The sequence below is a fragment of the Aegilops tauschii genome, chromosome 5, assembly GCF_002575655.3.
Source record: "Aegilops tauschii subsp. strangulata cultivar AL8/78 chromosome 5, Aet v6.0, whole genome shotgun sequence".
NCBI classification, from domain to species: Eukaryota; Viridiplantae; Streptophyta; class Magnoliopsida; order Poales; family Poaceae; genus Aegilops; species Aegilops tauschii.
The window spans coordinates 374,015,779-374,035,701 of NC_053039.3; the positions used below are offsets into that span (position 1 = coordinate 374,015,779).

The 19,923-nt window shown below is 44.3% G+C and overlaps 1 protein-coding gene across 5 annotated transcripts; it reads right to left on the reverse strand.

Moving 5' to 3' along the window:
• Positions 1–977: 977 nt before the first annotated feature.
• LOC109778456 (purine permease 3) lies at positions 978–15,289 on the reverse strand. 5 transcript variants are annotated; one of them, XR_012184874.1, is made up of 3 exons: positions 10,405–11,337; positions 5,450–5,566; positions 978–1,468 (listed from the first exon to the last, which is right to left on the reverse strand). XR_012184874.1 is itself a non-coding variant. In XM_073500421.1 (3 exons), exons 2-3 carry the CDS (start codon positions 11,215–11,217, stop codon positions 1,136–1,138), a joined length of 1,146 nt encoding a protein of 381 aa, XP_073356522.1. In that variant the 5' UTR covers positions 11,218–11,342; positions 15,258–15,289; the 3' UTR covers positions 978–1,135. The 5 variants fall into 5 exon arrangements, 3 of the variants coding, with proteins under 3 accessions (XP_073356522.1, XP_020192597.1, XP_040246405.1); XM_073500421.1 differs by lacking the exon at positions 5,450–5,566 and adding an exon at positions 15,258–15,289 and having other exon boundaries at positions 10,405–11,342; XM_020337008.4 differs by having other exon boundaries at positions 5,514–5,566; positions 10,405–11,321.
• Positions 15,290–19,923: the final 4,634 nt, after the last annotated feature.

Sequence of the window (19,923 nt, forward strand, 5' to 3'; positions counted from 1 at the left end):
AGGAGACGTCATCGAGCCGCACGTGTGCTAAACTCGAAGGTGCCGTCTGTTCGTCACTAGATCAGTTGGATCATGATCGGATCGCGAAGAGTACGACTACATCAACTGCGTGATAAACGCTTCCGCTTAACGGTCTACGAGGGTACGTAGACGCACTCTCCCCTCTCGTTGCTACGCATCTCCTAGATAGATCTTGTGTGAACGTAGGAAATTTTTGAAATTGCATGCTACGTTTTCTAACAGTTACTAGTCTAAATTAGTCTCCACTATGGCTAGTCTAAGTGGTACATATAACATCCCCTGCTTTCCCGCAAAGGCTTGCTTTGCTCCACGGCTCAATACTGGAGCGAGCCGCAAACCAACCTGTGGTTGGATGGTTAGAGGGACTGTGGTATCCCCAGCCGACCAGTGTTCAAGTCCTGGTGCTCGCATTTATTCCTGAATTTATTTCAGGATTTTCGGCGATGCACATTCAGTGGGAGGAGATGTTCCCGTCGACGACGAGTTGCCTACGATGACTTCGTAAATTTCAAGATGATATGTCGGCTCAGTCTTTCGAAGGTGCTCATAGGGATAGAATGTGTGTGTGCATTCATAGGGGTGAGTGTATGCGCATGTATATGAGCGCTAGCTTGCATCTGTACTGTGTTAAAAAAAATAGCGGAGCGAGCGGGACGTTTTCTTTTTTGTCATCGCGCATGTTTTTCTACGGTTACTTTCTTCTTCGGCTACCGGTTTTAGTGTTGTTTCTTTGGTTCTTTTTATTTATATCTAATTGTAATTCTTTTTTCCTATTTTCTTTTCTCCCCATTTTTCACGTTTTCCTTTTTCTATATTATTCTCTTATGTATTTCTCCTTCACTTTTTTCATTTTCTGTTTTACCTTTTCCTGTTTTTTCTTAAACGCTTACACAGTTAAAAAAAATTAAATGCAATATGAACATGTTATAATACATGATGAATATTTCTTGACTACATGATGAATAATTTATGAAATACATGATGAACATTCTTTAGACAAAGTTTGAAACTTTACAATACTCGTTTTGACTTTTCAAAGCTGAAGAAAATAAGTGCCCTGGTGAGCACAAAGTCCTTACTGGAAAGTACAAACATTACCACAATGCAAATTGATCTACGGGTCCAAGTGCTCCTTATCCGTTGACGTGTTGGACTGCTGCTCATTGGTCCGAATCTCACCATAAAAGTAGGAGATGAAACCCCAGATAGAAATCGCGAGGGCGACACCTTTGGTGCCATTGAATGGTTCATGGAAGAAAATGACGGCAAACACCTCGGTGACAGAGATGAGCAATGTCATGATGACACCGGCGAGCAGCGCCGAGCCGTAGAAGATGGCACCAATCGTGCCGATGAAGAAGCACTGGAAAGCCGTGGCTGAACTAACGAGCATAAAGTAGTAGCCTGCCTCGCCGAGGTCGAACCTCCGAGCTTCGTCTGGAATTTCCTGCACCCTTTCAAGGGAAATCCTTAATTTCTTTCAGTTACTGGTGTTCCTCTTAAAATCAAAATTTCAATTCGTTGAACAAGAAATATATTGAAAACACCAATTTCCATATGACACTTTATGATGAGTGAAGTTAGGCTCACACACATAAAATTAGGTATGTCTATAGCTCAATATTTTTTTGTTATTCTAAATCATAGTTAATGTTTTTAACCAACGGATCAAGATCCAAGAACCATCCTATTTCTTCTTACACTAGCCAATCTTCCTCATCTTCTCTGTCGTCAAACAATGCCTCTATGACATTCAATTGTATGTCCCTCCCTCCCGTGTGATTACACCAACCTTATCCCACACCATGAAGCCTAGCCGCCACCCTTGCATCCATCGTTGCCGCCACTCCACATTGTCGCTGCCTCCATCTCAATGCTCTCGCGTGGCCACATGTTGAGTTCATCCATGTGTTCAAATAAAAACTAATACATTATCTAGCAGATGGATTAAGATTTGACATTTGCTCCATAAGCTTACTCAAAGTTCTTTTCGCAAAAATAAAATATATTTTTGTAATGAGCTCCCTATTTCTCCACCACTCATGTAGGGGTGAAACTGGATCAGATTCAGACGGATAATGCCTATACCATACCCTATTCCAGATTTATTTTCGGATTCTGGAACGGGACAGATGCAGATTCCAATACCGGGTTATGCGGATTCAAACATGGTACGGTAACGGGACGACCTTAGATCAGAAACGGTCATCTACCACATGCATATACGGAGAATACATAAATCAAATAAAAAATGGGCAAGTATTACTACTTATACACTTTAAATACACATAAAGCACTAGGACGTACTAAAATAAGCCAAAAAAATCACTAAAAAACACATGTCTAGTCTCATAGGCAAAGAATAGTCACCTATTGCTACTTAATACTTAAAACTCCGCCCATAAATCGGATATCTATATTTAAAAGATCGAATTATACAACTAGGGAAAAAGGATTATCCTATGGCGTAATATATTCTGTAATACAATATCGGATTCGAACCAGATTGTGTTCGGACATAAAAAAATCTCTTACCATATCCTATGAAAACTGATTCGGAAATGATTTTGCTTAGAAATTATCGCAACCACTTTCACCTTGAATCATGTACAAGCCGGTTTGCTATGCAAAACATCATCTTCTACAAGTGGCGGAGCTACAACCCAGTGAGCCCAGGCGACTGCCTCGAGTTCTGATGGTAAATATTCATTGGTGCATAGAGAAAAGTGGTAGTACAATACAAGTACGAGTTTCTTTGGGGAACTCTAATCGGGACGACCTTGCCTAAATCTTGTCGAGGCTCGATGATTGGGCTAGCTCCACCACTACTTTCAACCTTCCTACCAGCATACAAAATGGTTAGGGAAATATTTGCTATCAGTAGTCTCATAGGAAGCAGTCGTCGGACTACTCTTGCACCGTTGATTCATGTTTGATCTCAGGACCCAGATATCCTCCCTCCCCATGTTGCTAACCTCCTTCTCTCCATGCAACAAAATCATGGTAATCCCTCGTCTGTTTCCTCTATCCCTAATTAATCACACCTTGTTCCTCTCGACTGCGCCTGACCCGTCCTCGAGGTCGAGCTCACCATCCACCGCATCACTTATGTTTTCCTTGTCGGTGTCACCCATATTTTCTCTACCAATGCTGCCTTTTTGACCCCTGGGCCGCCCTTTTTGATGCGCCCCAATCCACTGTGCTAGTGCGACATTGCTGTCCTATTTAACCATGATTCCCTTCACCAGCAGCGGGTCGACACACCAGGTGATGGGGAGGCTCATCAGCAGTGGAGGCCGCCTTTTCGGGTCCCATCGTGCATTGGCCCTTCCTCGCAACATCGATAGCACAGACGAAACTATAAGAAATCGCCCCTCTCATGTTTTCCTCTGCCCTAGCATCTATTTCATCGATTTTCTTGGCAATTTCTTAGTTGAAATATGTAAAATGCAAGTAATTGTACCAGCAGATTGCATTTTATTAATATCAAACTCTATTGATATCATGTGATTTCCCATCACGTTGTCTGTATAAGCTCACAAAATCACCAATTAATTCTAGTGAAATTGGTATACTGTTCACCTAAACTGGTAAACATGCACATACATGTTGGCGACAAATTTTACAAACTTATATGCTACCAATTATGGTGTCATGTTGATATAGCACTAATTTCTTGGTTCAAATCATCCTTGCTTTTGATGTGCACTACATAGCTTATTTGATCTATATAGTTTGCAACCACAGAAACTTGCTCTCATTGTTGGTACTAGGGCAGAGAGAATGCAATTGCAACTAACCTCTTGAGCCTGGTCAGTTTAGAGTGTAACCTAACAAAACCACCAATTAATTCAATGAAATTTGTTATGTAGAACATATAATGGTGCACCCACATAGTGGTGGAAATCTTTGGTCATTCATAGTTTCAACAATTCTATGCTTCCACAAGATATGGGTTATGTTGAGATTGAATTAACTAGTTGCTTCCAAAAAGTGCATGCTTCTCTTTCAGAAAATTAAGGTTGAAGCATGCTTCCACTGCTTCTTATATTTATTTTGATAGTACATAATTTCTCTTCAACCACCACCGGCTATGCTGCCTCTCGAGCTGCCGTGATAGATGTTATCTCGAGAGCACTGGAATAGATCGTATTTCGATAGCATTGTAAATGAAGGTTGCAACATTCTTCCTGCCTTCCACTGCTTCTTATATTTTTTTTGGCCATACAAAAATTTGTTTGACCACCATTGACCATGCTCCATTATTTCTCACTTCCTTATTATGGTAATCATGTTTTCTTCTACCACTACAAGTATGTGCTTCCTTTACTTCTCATATACATGTTGCACACAAATCCATGATATCATGAGTGTCAGCTTTTTGGTAGGACTGCTTCATCGTTTCCCACATATGTTTCCATGATTTTCTACACATCCATGTTGCTTCCTTTATTTCTCATATAGGTTGTACACGTAAAATATTAGAACTACCCCATTTTATCAATAATGTGCAATATTTGAGGGGGCAATGCTGCCATACTTTGTGCTTGATGTATTTTTTACCAGCATTAACGCACATGTTTTGTGTTCATATATCCATGACATCGGATTATATATTTTTGTTTCTCGCATATGTTACTATGGCAGTGAACTTTTGGTTAGAGTATTTTTCAACTGCCATTAAAGTTGCTTCTCATGTAAATTGTAGTGACATTTTTATTCCTTTAAAGATTTTTATGTTTTGACCTACGTTGGCATGTGCTTCATTTCTTGTCGCTTCTCATGAGTGTTTTCATTGTATAGAAATTTTCATGTACTCATTTGGAGCCATGCTTGTTCGTTTCCCACACAATCTCTATGGTGTTATGATGAATTTGAGTCCAGTGAGGGTGTTACTAAAATACCGCACTTCATTGGTGACTAACTTATCGACGACGGGATGGACAAGAGTAAAAGATATTATTTTGTTCTACATAAAGTTGTAAATTATTGTTGATTGTTGGAAATATGCCCTAGACGCAATAAAAATGTTATTATTTATTTCCATGTTCAAAAATTATGTTTATGTTCTGTGCTACAATTGCAATAATGGTTCTCAAGTCTGATATCCAAGAGGCTCATAGGAAAACCCATGTGCATGTGCGGAATAATAAACTGTAAAATAGATTTCTCATCATGCCTCTAAGACTAGCTGAAGTGTTGCATGTTGGTTCCGTTTTCCTGATCATGGGCATGAGAATGCCCACAACTTTGAGGACACAATATATATTAGAAGAACAACTGGGCTGAATAGACCCAATTGTGTTGAATAGACCCAATTGATGTTGTGCTATGAGATCCATTCGTCACAAGTTCATGGTTTATAACACAAAGAAATTTAATGTTTGCATAATTCCTTAGACCATGAGAGTATCAAGTTCCTTCATACCAGATGATGTACTTTGGGGTTTGTCTAATGTCAACTATCACATGTGATCACAACGGCAGCTTACAGGTTCATCAAATATTCTTTGGGCCCTCTCAGTATCACGGCATCCATCATCGTCTGGCCAGACAAAGTATAATTTGATCAAGAGATGTTGAAACACGGGAATGAAAAAAGTGAACAAAACTGGTAACAAGAAAACTGGCATGGTGAACAAGTTGTTGATTCACGGGGATACAGATAAATCTCACCTCGATTTTTTTAACATATCGTGAAGCAATAGGAACAGCTCATCGAAACTAAAGGTTCACCCGAATTTCATTCGTGTGGGTATAATTGTCAATATGGGTGTCCACGGTTTCATTATTGATAATTGATCGGAAGGAGTTTCGGGTCACGTCTATACTTCACCGAATGTATAGGGTCACATGCTTAAGGGTCATCCATCTGCGGAGTACTAGGTTAGGCGCCTGAGAGAAAATCACCAAAAAAGTTTCGGAGACATTGAAAATGTTTTGGGGAGAAAACTAGAAGTGTTTCGGAGAAAACCATCAATCCGGAAAAGTTTCGAAGTACATCCAAAAAAATTCGGAAGGCACCTAAAATATTCCATGGCCTCCTGGAATTTCTTGGACAGCCCCAAGGGGCTACTCCCACATGTGAGACAACATCCCCTTTTTGTGGGATATGTTGGATGGGGCGTGCCATTTGAGGCACCCCCCACTTTTGGTGAGAAAATGTTGGAGGAGGGCCTTGGGGGGAGGGGGGGGGGCGAGCAGCACGTCCCTTCTGTGCCAACTGTTGGATGGGAGGTAGCCCCATTGGGGACAATCTCCCCCTTTTGTGTGACAATATGCTAGGAGGGGGCCCCCATTGGGGGCAACCTCCTTTTTGTGGGGCAATGTTGGCGAGCCTTCCAACACACTCAAGCTCTCATACAATGGCATGCAGTGATCTTTCTTTCTCTCTCCCGTCCTCCATGAAATAGTTTCGTTCTGCCACAAGGCTGCTTAGTCTCTGGTAGCGATTAATTAGTTCTAGGTAGCGAAGCGTTGTTGGATCGTTGACACAGTATGTGTGCAACTCGGTAGAGAGATCGTACATTCAAACTTCTGTTCGAGGGAAGAAAAGTTCTCGCGGTTGCGAGGTTGTAAAATCCTAGTTATGGGAATTTGCACCGACGATTTTCACAAACTCTTCTTCCGCTGCTGCAACGAGCTCGTAATGATTAGATCAAACCATGTATGCATCTTCATAGTGGTTCTGGGCGTGTATGTAGTATGACTGATTTTTGTTTTCTGCTACGTTACCCTACATTGATATCATCTGAAATTTGTTTTGATGCTTTGTGCTTTCACACGATTCTTTTTTTTCTACAAAGCACATATTTGCGTCACACTAGATGATGTTTCCTTATCTTACGCCAATTTTTGTTCAAGGCACTTCAACCATGATAACGTCGGATGGGAAATATTATTATTTTTGCTCACAAAAAATGTATCATCACACGAGTTACTTCTTTCCATCACACAATAATAATGATGATTGGAACCACTAAACAGAATCAAACTGAGCTTAGCTTAGATGATTTGGTTCTTTCGGTGGAATCTGTCTATCAGGGTTTAAGTGGGCATGGGTGAACTGTAAAATCCGAAACAACTAAAAATAAATTCAGAAAAATTCTGAATTTATTTTATGAAAAACTTTGACAAATGTTTTCAATGCTTACAAAGTTTCATCCTAGAAAAAACGGGAATTTTTGGAGTGCTGTTCTGGGTTTTTTTTCGCCATCACTTCCACAAATGTCATTCGATGATGACACTTTGCAAGCTTTGAAAATATTTGTCAAAGTTTGGCAAAAAAAACTGATTCTTTCACTTTGTTTTTCAACTTTTCCATATCTTATTGTTCACCTGTGCTCATATGAGCTCGAGCTGAGAAGGGCACTTTCAAACTTAGCACTGGTGCTCGCATTTTACTAAATTTATTTTTGAAAAGCTTTTACAAAAATTACACAATTGCTCTTTTGACATAGATTTCTTTTTTACTATTTAACATTTCTACTGCAGGGACACACTTGAGTAGTGCAATATTTTTACCCGTGAATATTGATTACTACCCAAGCGTGCAATATTTCTACCCGTGGTCCACTAGCCAAAATGGTAAACTAGTCGCCCACACAAAGTAAAATTAGATGCGCATTAGTCAATCTGGTCCAGCCCCATCAGTCCATATCGGAATAAATTGGGAGCCCCTAGCTGCATGCAATATTCATATGTATTCAGAAACCAGACCATTTTAGCGTCGATAGAGCATGTACAGTCCGACTCGGCAAATTTAGGCCCTCAAATGTTCGCGATGAGTCCGGTCAATGTTTGGACATGTCTATTTAAGTCCCTATTTGTTGGTGCACATACATTCCCCCCTCACATATCCAGTCACATGTATATGATTGGTGAAGATGAAGGAAGAAAGCAAAAAAAGAAGTGAAGAGATGGTCCAGGGTGGGTCAAGTCCCATGTGGTGCACTGCCCGGACACGCCCGGGCATCCCATATCCTCTCCATATATGGGATGTGTATGAGGGTTCACGGACAACCCGAATATACGAGGACAAAATGAGGGGTCCAATTATGTCATCTTTTTCATTCTCTCCCCTATTGGGGCACTAATCTGGCTGTCCGCCCGGATGTTTGGGAAGATTTGAGGGGACCGACTGTAGATGCTCTTAGAGCATGGTTAATAATACAACCAGCAATCGGCTATAATAAGTTGTCATGTCATCGAGCCAACGCAATAGTCGGTATGTACAATTCTATCTCCTGTCTGATTTATAGGGCTTACCTTAAAAACTTAGTTTTTTTGTTATAAGTCTCAGTTTTTTGTTCTCTATCACATGTTCAGATTTTTAAAGTGCATTAAATCGATGCATGGAAAGATTAAGAGAAAACTCACCCATGCATGTAAAAGTTCTTGGCCATTTGTTGATCACGCATCCGTGCATTAAATAAGTGCATTAATTGATTACTTTTGTAAACTACAAAAATCATTTCATCACTCACCATCAATCTTAGTTGGTGAGATTTTGAATTGAGCCCTATAAACTGAAAGGTATGGAGTAGTAGGTTTTAAATATGTACCATTTTATTAGTGCCCGGCCCATCTTACAATTTTACAAAGTGTTTTGAGGCTCGTGCTATAGCTGACTCGTATTCTATAGTCCGCTTTCCTTCTCTCTTCTATTCTCTCCCTTTTAACTAAGCAAAGATATAATATCTAAGTCTTTCTAGCTTGCTTATGTCATCATATTATACTTGCTCTTACCAGCTCGGATCCTCTTGATAAACTGGTCGGTTAGATAGTCCGGACCACATGTCGATGTGTCCAGGACATCCACACTCATGATGATAGGGGATTTGCCAGCTGGTGGAGAGAAGAGAAGAAAATACATTCCATCGGTGCAAGTTGTCCCTGGCCAACTAATAGACATAAATGGAAAAGAACTTCTCCCGGTCAACATGTCGGCCCGATGCAATTATTGGTGTGTGATATACATACATTAACACTACCACTCTGCATTTCTGAAATTATTTATGCATGATTGCTAGTGTACTATACACAGCACACATCTCAGAGGAGCTTGAGGTACATATACCATCCTCGCTTGGCACCATGACCCATTGTCTATTTTTGGCTAGTTACTAGCCTTTTTTTTTTTGTGTGTGTGTGTGTGGGGGGGGGGGGGGGGGGGGAGTCATACTAGCCTATTTTCTAACAGATTACTATGTGGTAAACTTGCACCCATACAATTGCAACATCATAATTTATTGTGTTCTATGTTTGAACAAACTTTTTTGCACTCTTTTATTACCATGTAACTAATTAACATTCTGGAAACCAGCCCTTTTGTAACAAGTTACCATGTGGTAACTTTGAGACCGATAAACGGGAAATACATTTTTTTATGAGTTGCGGTCATCTGTTACATATGTTATTGATCTTATGTTACATATGCTATTAATCAGATTGATATTCGAATTCTTATCTGAACGAATCAAACACGTCTTAGTGTCCCCATCCGTACATACTTGTCGTTTTAGAAGTGATCACAATAGTCTTGACATTCATAAATACACGTCGTTTTAGAAATGAGCACAATCTTCAACATGCATTACAATATCTTCTAAACAAATCAAATACGATATCTTCTTAACAAATCAAATATTATCTTCATCTATCCAGAAAATCCAATCATATATTTCCTATGGTTGGCTATTTCTCAAAGCAATTGCGACAATCATTTCTAGGTCCACACTAAGTACATAACCACCTAATCTTACCAGCGAGATTCGCATAAGTATAAAAGCACGAGGAGTTATATTGATTGGATGATTATGCGGATAAATACTCCCTCGGTTTCTAAATATAAGTCTTTTTAGAGATTCCAATATGGACTACATACGGAGGAAAATGAGCGAATCTACAATCTAAATAACGTCTATATACATCCGTATGTAGTTCGTATTGAAATTTCTAAATGGGCTTATATTTAGAAACGGATGGAGTAAATATTTGTGAGTCCGCCATGATGTAGCCATTGTGAGTCAAATTGATGAAGTTTGATAGCACATGCATAGTCTTAGGAGTAGGCTTCAAACCAATACTGCTTCAAACACAGCTACCGCGTCTTATCTTTAGAAGCGTACGTTTTCAAAATGCGTTAGGACTCGATCAAAGGTGGAGACGTCGCACAGCACTGCTTGATCGCGATGTGCTCGTGCCGCGCGGTCCATGCGGGCCTATCGTTTTCGTAAGATCTTGTTACTATGTCAGCGATGCAAGCGTGTAATAATACTACTGCCAGCCCTGACAACAGTGTGGTTGCGATCTTAATTAACGGCAGCAGCTAGCAATACTGCAGTTGTACGAAAGAGACTTGCATCTGACAAATTAACTTACGTGGAATTCGCGGTTCACGAGCATGCCGACGGCTCTGAAGGCCGTGGCTGTGATCCCGATCACCATCTGGATCTCCAAGACGAGCGTGTACGTGACCGCCGCGCCGGCGCGCGCCGCGTGCTGCGCCTGGCTGAGCTCCATCAGGGGCAGCACGAGGCCATACAGCGCCGCGGACCCGAGCGTCATGGCGAACCCGGCGTAGTACTGCGCCCGGGACACCCCCGCGGGGCGGTCCCCTCCGCCGTTCAGCCCCAGCATGGCGGCGCCCACGACGAGCAGCACCACCGCGTTCACGGAGAAAGCGGTGAACCGATGGCGCACCACCACCAGCGCGAACACGGCCGTGAAGGCCAGCTGCGTGGAGACGAGGATGGACGAGGTGGACACCGGGAGGTAGGCCAGCCCGTACGCGTAGAGGAAGTCGATGATCCCGATCACGAGGCCGATGGCCACGGTGGCGGCCAGGAGGCGGCCCGACATGAGGGAGAGAGGAGCGGCCTCCGTGGCGCTCTCTTCGCGCTGCCGGCGGCGCCGGGAGAAGAAGGAGACGCAGAGCGGCGGGAGCAGGAGCGGCCACGCAGCGGTCTGGAGCAGGCAGGTGAGCCACTTGCGCGTGCCGCCGTGGAGGAAGTAGGCGCGAAAGAGGAGCGGGCCACACACCGTGCCAACAGCCATCAGGAGGAAGTTGACGACCACGACGGGGTTGCGGTAGAGTGGTTTAGCGCCGGTGCCGGCGCCGGCCCGTTGGTCCGAACCGCCACCGTCATTGTATGCTTGCTGCTGCGGGCTCAGCGGTGTCGCTTCTATCTCCATGAGATGAGACGGCCGGCCGAGTGATTGCTTTGCTGTGGCCTAAGCACGCACACGAACAAACCGTTTTCTCACTCGGCTCAACTGCCCATATACGTGCGTTATGCATTGGGTCTTATAGGAGTACACTGTACCCTCAAACCCAGTGGCGGAGCTAGCGTTTGAGAATAGGGTGTTCCGCACACAATTTTTTCTTGATAAGAAATATGACATGTGAAAATTCTACCTAATTATTAATATTATACAGAAATAGATCAATATGGTCTTACAAACACACTAGAATTCTTAATTAAGTCTAAGTTTTGCATAAAAAAGCTTATATAGTATACATATTACATAAATCATACTACATAATACATACCTTGAGATATTATTCAACAATTCTGCGGTAAAAATTATTTTTTATCAATAAAGCTATTTTTAGAGGAAAGGCATGCGCCCCACATTATAAATAAGGGTTTTTTACATCTGTGCCCCTGGTTCCTTAACTCTACTCATTCATCCCTGCGCTCTTAACTTTTGCTCAATTTTCCCTACTCCCTTGCCAGAAACCCTCATAACTGGGCACAACAGACATTGATGTCGGGTCAAAGGCTTGACCGTTAACTCTGACTAGTGGGGCCACGCTGGACTGTGCCGCGTTGGGTGGTGTCACTGTTTGACCATTGGGTCGTGGTTTCGTTGTGCCGTCCCTTGCATTAAACGTCTGCGCGTGCCGCCAGGACAGAAGCCTGCTATGCGTGCACCTAGCAAACCCTGCCTGCATGCGTCGATCGAGCCTGCATGCGCCGATGTCACGATCCCATGATGCGCCGACCGAGCCTGCATGCGCCGATGTCCGCCACGATGCACTGGCCGAGCAGCTTTCTTGCACGCCAGCCGCCACGGATGCAGCGACGGTCACTGTCGCTGGTTTCTCTCTTCTAGCTAGGTGGCTACATATTTGTGGCTTGTGTAAAAAAACAGCCACCCCCTTGCTTAGTTGTACTCATTCATCCCTACTAACAAAGCTTGCTTGCATGCACTAGCTAGGTGGTTACTAACAAGGGAACCCCTACTAACAAGCCGAGCTCTCTAAGAAAATAATCAACAAATATGCAGTCCCAATATGTAGATAGGGCCAACAAGCCCATAACACAATCACATAGCTCAAACTAGGAAGAACTTAAGAATAGAATAGATATAAAACTTAATGATAGAATTTAAGAAAAGGGCCAACAAGCCCATAGCAACTCCAACATAGTTCAATTACAACTTAACATAACATAGCCTAAAAAAGATAGAGGGTTTAGAACCCTAGCCGCCGCCTTCTCCACCTCGCTCCTCCTCCGGGCACCCTTTTCACTGCTCCTCCGGGGCGTTGTCGATGGGGTACGGAAGAGTGTGCATGTGCGTCGCGGTGGGGAAGATGTTGTTGTACTCGGTGAACCTGTTGTGGGTGGTGAAAGCGATGAACTCGGAGCCACACCAAAACACCCGGCTGAGGAGGTAGAAGGCGTCGAATGTGTTGGTGAAGTGGGCAAGGAGAGCAACCATCACCCGGTTTTGGATGACCTCTTCAACGCGGAACATCGTTGGAGATCCCCTCAGGAGGTGGTGGTAGCCGGACGCGAGGAAGAACTCGGTGAAGTTCCTTGCGGTCCTCAGCCTTGATATCACCCACACACGTAGTGTGCGATCAACGTACACGCCGATAGGGTAGAGCCTGTTCAGCACGGTGGGTAGGAAGCGGTAGCTTGGTCTGGTGTACTGCATGGCTGAGGGATGTGCAGAAGACGGAGAAGTGGTCGAAGAGCAAGAAGGGCAGATGGATGAGGGATGGCAGAGGCAGAGGGTGGCTTAAATAGCAGTAGTGCTACGTGTTATTTGGTCGTGGCAATAACGGGGTCAAATGTGAAGTTAGTAGCCCGTTTTCAAACCAACCGCAGCATTGGGAGTGTACACGCGTGGGAAACGGTGGTTTGAAAAGAAGAAGAAAAAGAAGCTAATTGCACGCGTGGGAATCCATGGTCAAACCCTATATTATATGAACAAAAAGAGACAATTTTTGAAGAGCTTGTGGCCATTTTGAATGATAAAAATAAATTTGGCCCTTAAAAAATTGGTCATTTTGCATGATAAAAAAAGATAGAGGGCTTGTGGCCATTATACAAATGCAAAATGACCCATTTTTTGATAGTTTGTGGCCATTTTGCATGATAAAAATAAATTTAGCCCTTATAAATTTGGTCATTTTACATAGATCATACTACATAGTACATACCTTGAGATATTTTTCAACAATTCTGCGGTAAAAAAATATTTTCTATCAATAAAGCTATTTTTTAGAGGAAAGGCATGCGCCCCACTTTATAAATAAAGCCACCAGACAGTGTTCCAGAAACGCCATAACCAGATATGACCACACCCAACCAAGGGCGACATAAACTTACAAAAGTATGAGATACAGGGCACCCAGGCCAGCAGCACGGCACGCAGGCCGGAAGATAAGAGGAACCGACTAAAACGACATAGCCACCAACTAAAATGACATAGCCACCAGCTAAGTCAAAAGAAACGCCGAGGAAACTACGCAGCTGGCTCTTGCCTAGATAGGGAAGACGCTGAGGCCCGAATTTTAGATACCAGAAGGTCAAAAGCGTCCCGGTCCTCCGTCTTAGTAAATGATCTCCACTGCTGCAGAAACAGGCAAGATTTAAATAAGCAATCAACAGGTTTAGCAGGAAAACATGCTCCATGGTAAAATTTTGTTTCTGGTTGTCCACAAGGCCCAGCAAATCGCCCCCAGACCAACCCAAAATACTCGCTTAGTGACCCCTACCAGGTCATTGGCGAGGACCCGAAGCTCAGAGAAAGAAGATGGTGCCCATTGCACATGAAGCCACGACCTAACACAGCTTTAGACCAGCTTAGCCAGAACACAATGAAAGAAAATATGGTTAGTGTCCTCCAGGGCACCACAGAGGGCACAAGACTCTGAGCCCGGGCCATTAAGTTTACGAATTGGGTCAGCCGCAGGGAGACGACCTTTAAAAGCTTGCCAGAGGAAGATCTTCACCTTAGGGGGAATCCGAGCCCTCCAAATCGAGTTGAATCTGTTAGCGGTCTGGAGCAGGCAGGTGAGCCACTTGCGCGTGCCGCCGTGAAGGAAGTAGGCTCGAAAGAGGAGCGGGCCACACACCGTGCCAACAACCATGAGGAGGAAGTCGACGACCACGACGGGGTTGCGGTAGAGTGGTTTAGCGTCGGCGCCGGCGCGCTAGTCCGAACCGCCGCCGTCATTGTATGCTTGCTGCTGCGGGCTCAGTGGTGTCGCTTCTATCTCCATCAGACGAGAGGGCCGGCCGAGTGATTGCTTTGATGTGCCCAAAAGCACGCACATGAACAAACCTTTTTCTCACTCGGCTCAACTGCCCATATACTATACGTGCGTTATGCATAGGGTCTTATAGGGATTTGGTGATCACGGGTTCGATGCCCGAAAATTCGTTCCTGAGCGCGAGCTCAGATGGTCCTGATATCTGAGTGTTTCAATTGTCTTGTTAGACTCTGTATTGTAGCTTTACTGTATAATCCATACCGTATTGGTATAGGATTTGTATGTTACCATCATATATATATAGGACAAATGTTTCCTTCAAGCAGTGCTAGTTACCACCACTTGCGTTTTGTATGTTGTATGTAGTATTTGTCAAAACCAAAAGTATGCACGTGAAGTATGTAGTATATATCAATGATTAGGTAGTATATATACTAATTTTTGGGTAGTATGTACCATGTTTTAAGTATGATCTTTTTTATGTACAAATATGTACGTATTTCACAAATATAACAAAAACTATGGACTCATATGCAATTTTTTCATGTAACTTGATTTAAAATATCTTAGATACAGTATATGAACATATTTAAAATAATAAAATAGTATATATAATACCACATGGTAGTATATAAGATATGTGGGGTAACTACCACCACTAGTGCAGAACCGGGCTATAGCACCGGTTCGTAAGGGCCTTTAGTGCCGGTTCTGCAACCGGCACTAAATGGTTATTTTTGGAATTTTTTTTATTTTTTTTTCTGATTTTCAATTTTCTGAATTATTTGACGATTTAGTCTCTAGTCACCCCGCTTAACTGCTCAAGTGTGGATCACTCATTCCAAATCGTCTAACTTCCCGGCCGGTCACCCATCCTCTCACTACTCCTGCCTGAGCACGCTTAACTTCGGAGTTCTATTCCCCATAGTTTCCAAGTCTGCACTTGTTGTTTTGCTGACAATTGTAAACTGTCAATCCTATTAACCTTTAGGAGTTTAGCTTGAGCATTAGGTCACATGTTTCACCGTTTGAATTTGAAACTATTATTCTAAAAAAAATTAGTAACACTAATATTTCTTGAATAAGTAGTTTGATCATAGTTTGACCAGATTTGACCAAAATTCAAAAAACTAAAATAATTATTTAGAAACACTAATATTCTTGAATAATTATTTAGCAACACTAATATTTCTTCAATAAGTAGTTTGACCATAGTTTGACCAAAATTCAAAAAAACTGAAATTTGAGCATATCTTTTTTTCCTTTAAGAATTTGAGGATTCTAAAAATTTGCAAATATGCCTGCGGCAGTCAAAATCGGATTTGGATTTTCGTGCTACACATTTTGATATATTATATTTTTTTTCTGACATCGTATGCAAAAGATATAGTCGTTTTACTTTTTCATCACACTTTTTTGCAAAACATGTCCAAATTTAAGTTTTAAAATTTTCCTAACTAGTAGATGTAGTAACATAACTACACCTCGAAGGATTTTAATTTTTGAAGTTTTTATAATTTTTTTGTTTTTTTCAAAACTGAAATGACGATACACCGGGCGGGGGGGGGGGGGGGGTGTAGAGTTTGAAAATTGGCCTATAGTGCCGGTTTGTGTCTCCAACCGGGACTATAGGTTAAGACTCATTTAGTACCGATTTGTGACACAAATCGGTACTATGGGTTAGACCTTTAGGGCCTATTCGGAGACTCGCTGGCTTCTCGAAAACTTCTCGTATCCAGCTTCTAACCTCACTTCTCACTTCAGTAGCGTTCAACAAACCTGGAGGCTCGCTAGCTTCTCCCAACGCCTGAGTGAGCTGGCAGCCCAGCTGCGGCGGTGAAGCCCAGCTTCTTGTCACCTTGGGCCGGCTAGAAGCAGCCCATTTCCCCACCGGCGCTGCTCCTCGCTGAGCTCCTCCTTCCTTTTATGATTTGTGGCTGTACAGAGAACGTTTCTGTAGTCAAGATGCTCCTTGCTCACTGGCGCCATTCCATGCTGAGCTCCTCCTTTCACCACCGGCGTTGATCCTCGCTGAGCTCCTCCTTCCCCCACCGGCGCTGCTCCTCACTGGCATCGATGGCGTGGGGGTGAGCTCCTCCTCCCCCTATGGTGTTGCTCCTTGCCGAAGGCGGTACTGGCGGCTGTGAGGACAGGAATCGGCGGGGAACTCGTTTGGAGGGCGTATCTGGAGTCGTTGGAGAGAATCCAGTCGGCAACCGAGGGGGCCGGGCGTGGCGGCGTAGAGGGAGAACGTGAAGGAGAGGGGAGATATGACCGAGTCTGTTTGTGCGTATCTGTTCGAGCGAGCAAGAGGTGGGCTGCCGAATCGTTTTCCTCAGCGGTGGCAATCTGGTTGTAAACAAGGGGAACTCCAGATTCTTCAAAACATGGAACTGGGTTTCCTTTGCTTCACAAATTTGCACTACCGGCTCAACTTAGCTTCAGGAATTCAACTTCTGGAAGCTAAAGCATTCGGGTCAACTTCAAACGAGAATTTTGTGGAGTTGAGAGTTGGAAGGGTTCAGAACAGGCCCTTAGTACCGGGAGGTAGGCCAGCCCGTACGCATAGAGGAAGTCGATCCCGATCACGAGCTCGATGGCGACGGTGGCCGCCAGGAGGCGGCCCGACATGAGGGAGCGCGGAGCGGCCTCCGTGGCGCTCTCTTCGCGCTGGCGCCGGCGGCAGGAGAAGAAGGAGACGCAGAGCGGGGGCAGCAAGAGCGGCCACGCGGCGGTCTGGAGCAGGCAGGTGAGCCACTTGCGCGTGCCGCCGTAGAGGAAGTAGGCGCGAAAGAGGAGCAGGCCACACACCGTGCAACAGCCATCAGGAGGAAGTTGACGACGATGACGGGGTTGCGGTAGAGTGGTTTAGCGCCGGCGCCGGCCCACTGCTCCGGACCGCGCCCGTCATTATATGCTTGATGCTGCGGGCTCAGTGGTGTCGCTTCTATATCCATGAGATGAGACGGCCGGCCGAGTGATTGCTTTTCTGTGGCCAAAAGCACGCACACGAACAAATCCTTTTTCTCACTCGGCTCAACTGCCCATATAGGTGCGTTATGCATTATAGGGCGTGTTTGGTTGCCCGCATCGGGCCCAACCAGACCCGCAAGGAAAGAAAGAAGCCTGTTTGGTTGCATGTTTTCCACTGTTGGGCCTGCATCGCACGCTTCTTAAAGCAGCCCAGAGGCTGGCTCGCTAGAAACACTCCAATCTGCAGTTGGCCCAGGCGAGCGCTAGCGAGCAGGCCTTGCCAGTGGAGACGGGAGAGATGCGAGGTGATTACCTGAGGTCTTCTTCAACCTCAAGTAAACTTCTATCTAATCTACTCTCTCTAATCTACATAACGATGCTTCGATTCGAGGTAAGCTCTACACGAAAAAGATGCACCTCGATGCTATGGTTCCATTCAGGCGATCGGTTCGTAGTTTCGTCGGCCGTAAGTTCTTAATCTCGTGTTCCCTTTTGAAGCTATTCTGGATGAATTTTGTCAGATTTGTCGCGCACGATCGATCATTTGAAATTTCCTTTGACCAGCAGCCTAATCTCGCAGTCCCTCCCAACATTCGTGTTGTAAGTTTTTGGTTTCGACGATTGTAGCTTCATCTCTCTTTCAACAGCAGTCTACTGCACTGACGCCGCCATGTCGAGCTCCTCTGTCCTCTGCTCCGAGCCCTCCTATTCGTCCCTCTCGCGCCGAAGCCCTTCCCCTTGATCTCCTTGCCCGCGTGCTACTCACTAGAGTCGTCTCCGGCGTCGCTCATCTCGGCCTACTCTCAGTCGTCCTCCTACTGCACTGACGCTACAATGGCGCGCACACTGCTTTCTTGTGTCCTTTGCCTCCGCGCACACTGCAGTTCGCCGCGCCGCCGACGGGGTCGATCATCTTCGCCTCCTCTCTCTCGCCCTACTACACTGGAGTCGTTTCCGGCGTCGATCATCTCGGCCTCCTCTCTCTTCCACTGCATTGACGATACCATGGCGCGAGCACTGCATTCTCCTCCTCTGTCCACTGTCTTTGCGCAAGCACCGCAACTAGTTCACCGACGGTGTCGCTCGCCGTGCCGCCGACGGGGTCGCTCGTCCACGACTCCATACTCGTCACGTCGGACACGGCGCCACGGCCACTATCCACCGCAGTCGCCATGGTCCGAGCACACTGCATTTCTTCTTCTCCTTCCTCTGCTAGCTCTTAGCCCTGTGTGCTAAGTGCAAGTGCTAACTCTTAATCATACCCCATGCGGGCAATCAAACAAAATGTAGTTGCATGCCCCGAGACAATGCAGGCAACCAAACAACATGCCAAAGTTGATCCCCTAATGCAGGAAGTCCATATGTAGGCAACCAAACAACTCGCAGATGTCGCATATGAGGCTGTTTTTTCAAAGCCAGGCTGGGTTGAGATGTGTATGCAATGCAGCTACTATTCCAAACTGGAACCAAACACGCCCATAGGGTCTTACTAGAACGTAAAAGCGCGCGTTGCTGCACCCGTATGTTTTATGGAAATAATAGAAAAAGATTCAATTATATGAGAAAATTTGGACATCACACAATAAGAGAGAGAAAAGGAGCATCTTGTAAAGTACATCAATACACTATTTTTAGGGAATAGAACATCTATATACTTATGGTGGGGTATACAGGTTTTAAAGTTCACACGGATGACACTGCCATCTAAATTAGCATTGGAATGTCAATGTACAAAAAAGTTTGTCTGACATTCATTTGGTAAGACATTCGAGTAAGTGGTGGAGCATGTGTCGATGGCACACGTCATCGTCCGTAGCCTTGACATCTTAGATGCTGCACAAAGGAAGAAAATGAATAAAGAATGATGCAATAGTACTATATGTAGCCAAATACTCCCGTCACTTATAACCGGACGGTAACGGAACTCGGGAACGCAACAGCCGGCCACCTTCTGCACCATTAATAAACAGCAAATTAATCAGGAAAACACAGGCTGCAGCGCCATATATTTTGGTTTTTAGAGAACAGCGCCACAGATCAGCGTTTTTTTAGGGGTAAGCCAAATTTTATTACTCAAAATCCACAAAGAGTGGGATACAAGACCGGTCATGGGATCGCCAAGCCACAAGTGGCGCCCCGGACCCCTTCTAAGAGAGAATTTGGCTAGGCTATGTGCTTCATAATTAACAGCACGACTTTCAAAAGAAAAAGAACATTGAAAAAGAATAGACCGAAGATTGATTTCAGACACAATGGCCCCGTACTGTCCTCTGCTGCCTGAATTGATGTCCGAGACAACTTGCTTACAATCCGATGCAACTATGAAGTTGTTGATGAGAAGATCCTCCGCAAGACATATTGCTTCTCTGCATGCCAACGCTTCCAAAGAAGCTGGGTCATCCACGCCCTCCACCACA